Here is a 7,458-nt window from a genome sequence, read left to right on the forward strand (position 1 = left end):
TTAATGCTGGGCCCAGCAGGGGCCCCAGTGCCAGGGAGGTTTTGATTGGTCAGTGCTCAGGTCATTTAATTTGTTTTGGTTTTGTATTGAATTGGAGACTCCTTAGCCCAGTTGGAGTGCAATGACATGCTCATGGCCACCACAGTCTTGACCTGGGCTCAGGCAATATTTTCACCTCAGTGAAGTAGCTGGAACCATAGGCACGTGGCACCAAGTCCGGCTAATTTTTCTTGATTTATTGTAGAGATGAGGTCTTGCCATGTTGTCCAGGCTGGTCTCCAACCATGGGCTCAGGCAATCCTCTCACCTAGGCCTCACAAAGTGCTGGGATTATAGGTGTGAGCCACCACCCCCAGCTGCTCAGGTCATTTGCATCCTAAGTGTTAGTGCAGAGTGCAGCACATGGTGGAAGTTGGGGCAAGTCTGAAATCCTGGACTGGATTCCTGCCCAGCTGCTCCTGAGTGTGTGTGTGTTCAGGGGTGGGGGTTGTCACTGTGGGCTGGCCTTGAGTCACCATGCCCTTCTCCCCAGGGATGACCTGACTCAGCTGCCCTTCATCACTATGTGCATCAAGGAGAGCCTGCGCCAGTTTCCACCTGTGACTCTTGTCTCTCGCCGCTGCACAGAGGACATCAAGCTCCCGGATGGGCGCATCATCCCCAAAGGTGCCTGCTGTGTGTCCCTGCCTGCTGGTGCACTGTCCCTGTGCATGGGGCTGCTCTGTGGCCCATGGGGGTCTGGCCATGCCTGCCCCAGGTGCACTATCCCTGTAGCCGAGGGAGCTCTTTATGTGCCTGCTGCTTCCTGGGTGAGGGGGAAACTGAGGCAGAGGTGGGTGAGTCCAGGTGGGAAGGAAGGAGACAGTGTGACAGGGTTGGCCCTGTGAGTGTACAGATAGGGGAGAGTCAGTTTCATTCAGTTGCCAGATATTCCCTAGAGACCAAGCCTTGTCCTGGGTGATGCTGAGGCCCCCCAGAGGCCTCATCCCCATGCCTAGACTTTGACTGTTGCCCCTTCTGGGAGGAGATACAGCAGGGCACAGATATTCCCAGACACATGGGATCAGGAATGGGTTAAAGGGAGAGACATAACCTGGAACAGCTCAAATATGGAGAAATGGCTCTATCTGGGGAGGAATGCAGGAAGGGCTGCCTGGAGGAGGGAACATGGTTGCTGTGCCTTGTAGATTGTAAGCGCAAGTATGAGCCTGCTTATGGAGTAGAGTCTCAGGGTGCAATTGTGAAAGGCCTTGAATACCAGGTGGTGGTGCCTGAACTTGATCCTGAGGGCAGTAGGGAGCCAAGAGAGGTGCTTGGGCTGAGGAGGAGCAATGTCAGATATGTGAGTGAGAAAGAGCCCTGTGTGGCTAGCATAACAGCCAGAAAGAAGATGATGGAGTCCTTTTAGGGTAGGGGTTCCCAACCCCCCGACCATGAAATGGTACCAGTATATGGCCTGTTAGGAATTGGGCCACACAGCAGGAGGTGAGTGGTGGGTCAGCAAGCGAAGTTTCATCTGTATTTACAGCTTCTCCCCATTGCTCATATTACCGCCTGCACTCTGTCTTCTGTCAGATCAGCGGTGGCATTCAGTTCTCATAGGAGCGCGAACTCTATTTTGAACTGTGCATGTGAGGGATCTAGGTTACACTCTCTTTATGAGACTCGAATGCCTGAGAATCTATTTGAGGTGTAGCTGAGGCAGTGATGCTAGCACTGGGGAACAGCTGCAAATACAGATTAACATTAGCAATGAGATTTGGCAACACATCCCACATCCCACCCCTCACGCTCCAATCTGTGGAAAAATTGTCTGCCACGAAACCAGCCAAAAAGGTTGGGAACCACTGTCTTAGAGAGAGGCAGGGGCGTGGATAAGGCAGCAGAATTTTTCCGAGAAGGATGAACAGGAAATAGTGGCCAATGGCTCATAGGAACCTCATGGCTCCAGGGAGACACAGGGATGCTTCTGGAGCAGAATCTGGCTCCCTTTGGCCCCACTGACTCCATCTGTCCCTCCAGGAATCATCTGTTTGGTCAGCATCTATGGAACCCACCACAACCCCATGGTGTGGCCCGATTCCAAGGTGAGCTCCTGTCCCAGCCCTCCTTGCCCTCAGCTCCCTTCTCTCCAGCAGGTGCAACCCTGGGACAGCAGGGCCTCCACTCCCTCAGAGAACCCTCAGAGAGCCAGACAGCATGGCTGGTTGCAGGGCCTCAGTGTCCCTTCCCTCCCATTTATCCACCCACTTCTTGTTAATGCATTCAGTCAACACATTAGGTTCTGAGCACCTACTGTGTGCCAGACCCTGTGCTGGGCACAGAGGACAGAGGATGATACTGTCTTTGCCCTCACGGAGCTCACATTTGGAGGGAAAACAATATGCAAGTAAATAAAGCCATTTTTGGTATTGACACGTGCACAAAATCAATAAGACCCAGTGGGTGGGGGGTACTTTAACTTATGTGGTCAGGACAGACCTTATGGAGGAAGAGATGCTTGAGCTGAGACCCATGGGGTTTAAACAGCAGGCAGATGTGTGTTCCAGGCAGAGAAAACAGCACATGCAAAGGCCCTGGGGTAGGAAAAGGCCCTGTAGGGCCTGAACAACAGAAGGAGGTGGTGAATATAGGGTGGAATGAGAGAGGTGGCCCTGAGCTGCTGCTCTCCATCTAGCTGCACTGGACCCAGAGGATGAGGGAGGCGGCCAGGCTGGATGGCTGGGCTAGCCCCAAAACTCACCCCCAGGCTGTTCCTGCCTAGGTGTACAACCCCTACCGCTTCGACCCGGACAATCCACAGCAGCGCTCCCCACTGGCCTATGTGCCCTTCTCGGCAGGACCCAGGTAACTCCTCTATTTCCCCGGGTCCAAGTCAGGTGTGGGAGGAACAAGCCAGTGGAAGGTCATGTGCCCGTCAGGAGCAGAGACCACGTCCCACCCAGGTGTCCTTTCCAACATCTTTCTCAGGTGTTCCTTTCTGCACCCCCCACCCTAATGCACCAGGAGGCCCCCCAAATCAGACTCTGCAATCACATCCCTAGATATTGAGCACCTACTGCGTGCCAGGCCTTGAGTTCTGGACTCACATGCTCCCCTTGGCTGGCTCTATGACGCCATCGTTCCCGTGTTACAGATGAGGCAACTGAGACAGAAGGGAGGTCCCTTACCCAGGACCTACAGCGAGCAAGCGGCTGCGCCAGCATGCAGACACCCGACCCCAAGTTCTCATTAATGTAGCAATTCGTGGGGTCTCATTTGAACCTTCACCCAGCCCGGGAGGTTTGCCTCATTTTCGAGACGAGGCAGGTGAGGCCCAGGGACCCCCGCTCACACAGCAGCTGGGCCTGAGCCCCGTCCTCTGTCCTTCAGGAACTGCATCGGACAGAGTTTCGCCATGGCGGAGATGCGCGTGGCGGTGGCGCTAACGCTGCTGCGCTTTCGCCTGAGTGTGGACCGAACGCGCAAGGTGCGGCGGAAGCCGGAGCTCATCCTGCGTACGGAGAACGGCATCTGGCTCAACGTGGAGCCGCTGCCTCCGCGGGCCTGAGCGCCGGCGCGCCCCTGCAGACCCTGGGGGACCAGGCCCCGCCCAGAGAGACCCACACTCCGCCCAGTGGGGGGGCCAGGGCCCGGCCCTCGTGGGCCCAGGCCCCGCCCCAAGATCCTAAGGGCATCGACCACTTCCCTCAAAATCCAGGCTCTGCGCCTGGCTGACCAGGTTCCGCGGTTGAGCAGCCTGATGGTGCTGGCCACGCCCCTCGAGGCAAGGCTCCACCCCCTGAGTGTCTGATCCCGCCCCTTGAGGGTTAGGTTCCGCCCCCTGAGTCTCCGCCCCTGTCCAACTTGAGGGACCAGGCTCGGCCACGCCCCTTGAGCTCAGGCCACGCCCCCAGGATCTGGGTACTCAGGCCCCGCCCTCCCAATCTTCTGAGGACCTAAGACTCACCTCTCTGACTCAGCACCCACTCCCTACGGGCTGGCCACAGCTGGCTTCTAAATGGAGGGAATTGGAAGCTGAAGCCTGAGGTCAGATCCCTGAACCGGGACGTCACCTTCCTGAGGCCCTCAGCTCATGTGGGCGGACTGCTCAGGGGTCAGGCTCCATCCCAGGGATCTAGCTGTTTGCTTTTGTTGTTGTTTTGTAAACCCAGACCCTCGCAAGCCCCTCCCTTCCTCCCTTGCCGAAGGCCCTTTGCTGAGTGTTCTGATTTTTGTAGAATAAAAGCAAAGGAGGCAGTCATCCCACACCCTCCACCCTCTAACTCAGCCAGACCCTTACACCTGGAGCCCAGGATGGGAATGAGGGGCTCTGGGCAGTTGTGAAGCAACTGAGGGAAGCTGTGGGCTGGGAGGCTGGGTGACCATTTGTCCTAGGACATAAACTTAGATTTTTTGGGGGACAGTTTGTGCATTCATTTATTTTGTCAACAAATCACATGTTAATTGTCTGCCGGCACTGGGCCAGGAGCACAGACAGGCACAATTCCTGCCTTCACAGAAGGTGGAGAAAAGATGTTGGACACACAATTCCACGTGTAAATGGTTATTTGCAACCTGTAGGCTGGTAGGGTGGCTCACACCTATAATCCCAGCACTTTGGGAGGTTGATGCAGGAAGGTTTTGCTTGAGCCCAGGATTCGAAAACAACCTGCGCAACCTAGTGAGATCTCATCGCTGTGAAAAATTTAAAAAAAAAGTAAAAAATTAGCTAGGCATGGTGGTGCATGCCCATAGTCCCAGCTACTCGGGAGACTGGGGTGGAAGATCGCCCAAACCCAGGAAGTTGAGGTTGCCATGAGCCATGATCATGCCACTGCACTCCAGTCTGGGTGATAGAGTGAGACCCTGACTCGAAACAAAACAAAGCAAAACAAGACAAAACAGCACCAAACCCTTGACAAGTGCTCCAAACAAGAATCCCTTGGAACTGAGTGAATATGGCGGTTGAGGCATAGGTCAGGGAGAACTTCTCTGACCCTACAGTATGAGAAGAGTTGAGTGGGTGACAAGGGGAGGAAAGAGCATTCCGGGCAGAAGGAATAGTATCTGCAAATGCCCTGGATGCATTCGAGGGCTGGGCAGTTGGATCTGGGAAGTGGGAACAGAATGGGCAAGGAGGGTAGACATGGGCCAAATGCACAGGCGTAATGCTGGGGCAATAGGGAGCGATGGAGGTTGTGTGAGCAGGGACAGGACAAGGCATAGTCAGATCTGAGGCTGGCAGGGAGGTTCGAGCTGCTCTCGAACCAAGCTGCTTCCCTCCCCCTTTTGGAACCTGTGGGAAGAGGGAAGCTGAGGTTGAGGTAGGGCTTGGATTGGGATGACCATCTAGCCATGGATGCTGAGGTGAGGGTTTGAGAGCAACTTGGGCAACATAGGGAGACTTCCTCTCTACAATAAATCAAAAAAATTAGCTGGGTGTGGTGGTGCACACCTGTGGCTCCAGCTAATTGAAAGACTGAAGTGGAAGGATTGCCTGAGCCCAGCTGAGGCAAAGATCAGTAAGGGTGATGTCCAGGTCTTTGGCTTGGGGAACTTGATGGTGGAGCAATGACAATGTCTATTGTAATATTATTATCATTATTATTATTATTTTGAGTTGGATTCTCACTCTGTCACTCAGACTGGAGTGCAGTGGCCGCTCTCGGCCACCACGGCCTCAACCTGTTGGGCTCCGGTGATCCTTCCGCCTCAGCCTTCCAAGTAGCTGGAACTACAGGTGTTCACCAGCACGCCCAGCTAATTTTTTTTTTTTTTTTTGAGTTGGAGTCTCATTCTGTTGCCCAGACTGGAGTGCAGTGGCCACTCCCGGCCACCGCAGCCTCGACCTGCTGGGCTCCGGCGATCCTTCCGCCGCAGCCTTCCGAGTAGCTGGAATTACAGGCGTGTGCTACCACACCCGGCTAATTTTTTGATTTACTGTAGAGATGAGGTCTCGCCTGCCCAGGCGGGTCTCAAACCCGCGGGCTCAGGCAATCCACTCACCTCAGCCTCCCGAAGGCATGGGATTACAGGCTGAGCCATCGAGCCCGGCTAGTAATGTTATTAAACAAATATATATATTTTTTGAGTCAGAGTCTCAGTCTGTCACCCTGGCTGGAGTGCAGTGGCACGATTCTGGCTCACCACGGCCTCAGCCTGCTGGGCTCAGGCGATCCTTCCACCTCAGCTTTTCAATTAGCTGCAGCCACAGGTGTGCACCACCACACCCAGCTAATTTTTTTGATTTATTGTAGAGATGAGGTCTCCCTGTGTTGCCCAAGCTGCTCTTGAACACTGGAGCTCAGGCAATCCTGTCACTTCTGTCTCCCAAAGTACTGGGATTATAGGCGTGAGCCACAGTGTCCTGCTTAATTCAACAAGTATTTCTCAAGCATTCCCCATGAGCCAGGCACTCTTCAACCCTTGCATATTGACATCTAGAGGGGAAGACAGATGATAAATGAATAAGAAAATTCAAGGGGATGAATTTTGCCTGTAGTCCCAGCTACTCGGGAGACTAAGGTGTGAGGATCTCTTGAATCCAGGTGTTGAAGGCTGCAGAGAGCTATAATCATGCCACTGCACTCCTACTTGTGAAACAGAGTGAGATCCCGCCTATAAAAAACAAAAAAAGAAGTAAATTCACACAGGGGCTTGAGGTTACTGTAAGAATTTTGACTTTTATTGTGAGAGAAATGGGGAGTTCTGAGCAGAGGGATGAGATTTGTCATATGAACTTTAGCTACTATGTTTTTGGTTTTTTTTTTGAGTTGGGGTCTCACTCTGTCATCCAGGCTGCAGTGCAATGACGTGATCATGGCTCACCACAACCTTGACCTCCTGGGCTCAGACGATCCTTCTGCCTCAGCCTCCCAAGTAGCTCAGACTAGAGGTGCACATCACCATGCTCAGCTAATTTTTTTTAATTTGTGGTAGAGATGAGACCTTGCTATGTTGTCCAGGCTGATCTTGAAGTAGTCCTCCTGGCTCGGCTTCCAAAAATGCTAGGGTTACAAGCGTGAGCCTCCACGTCTGGCTGACTACTGTGTTGAACACAGTCTGTGTGAGACAAGGGAGATCAGCTGGGGTGACAATATTTGTCCAGGTGAGACATGATGATGGCTCCATCCACATAGAGGGCTATAGAGATGATAAGGGGTGACTGGATTCTGGTAAGAAGTGATTTTTTCCAATAAGGAGCCAATGCGGTCAGGTTTGCCACTGGCTCACATGTAGGGTTCTGGAGAATGGAAGACTCTAGTCATGGGCTTAAGCACCTGGAAAGATAGGACTTCCATCAGCTGACATGGGAATGCTGGGTGAAGTAAATTTTTTGGGGGGGGAGTGAGGATAAGAGGTCAGTTTCAGTGGGAGGAGTTGAGGATGTCAGGCATATAGACAGTTCTCCAATTCAGGAGAGAGTTCTGGGTTGGGGATGTGTATCTGGGAAGCCTTAATGTTTAGATGTTGTTT

At 53.2% G+C, this 7,458-nt stretch overlaps 1 protein-coding gene across 1 annotated transcript in view; it reads left to right on the plus strand.

Annotated features, from left to right (window-relative positions):
- The window catches only part of LOC103250603 (cytochrome P450 4F22), a 29,151-nt gene extending 25,557 nt beyond the window's left edge, over positions 1 to 3,594 (plus strand). The window contains exons 10-13 of the mRNA XM_008049201.1: positions 533 to 666; positions 2,023 to 2,087; positions 2,765 to 2,847; positions 3,373 to 3,594. Of these exons, the coding sequence (XP_008047392.1) occupies positions 533 to 666; positions 2,023 to 2,087; positions 2,765 to 2,847; positions 3,373 to 3,550 (460 nt within the window). The 3' untranslated portion in view covers positions 3,551 to 3,594. The remainder of the gene's footprint in view (positions 1 to 532; positions 667 to 2,022; positions 2,088 to 2,764; positions 2,848 to 3,372) is intronic.
- The last annotated feature ends 3,864 nt before the right edge of the window (positions 3,595 to 7,458 follow it).

The sequence above is a fragment of the Carlito syrichta genome, unplaced genomic scaffold, assembly GCF_000164805.1.
Source record: "Carlito syrichta isolate Samal-C Ts95f unplaced genomic scaffold, Tarsius_syrichta-2.0.1 Scaffold130696, whole genome shotgun sequence".
NCBI classification, from domain to species: Eukaryota; Metazoa; Chordata; class Mammalia; order Primates; family Tarsiidae; genus Carlito; species Carlito syrichta.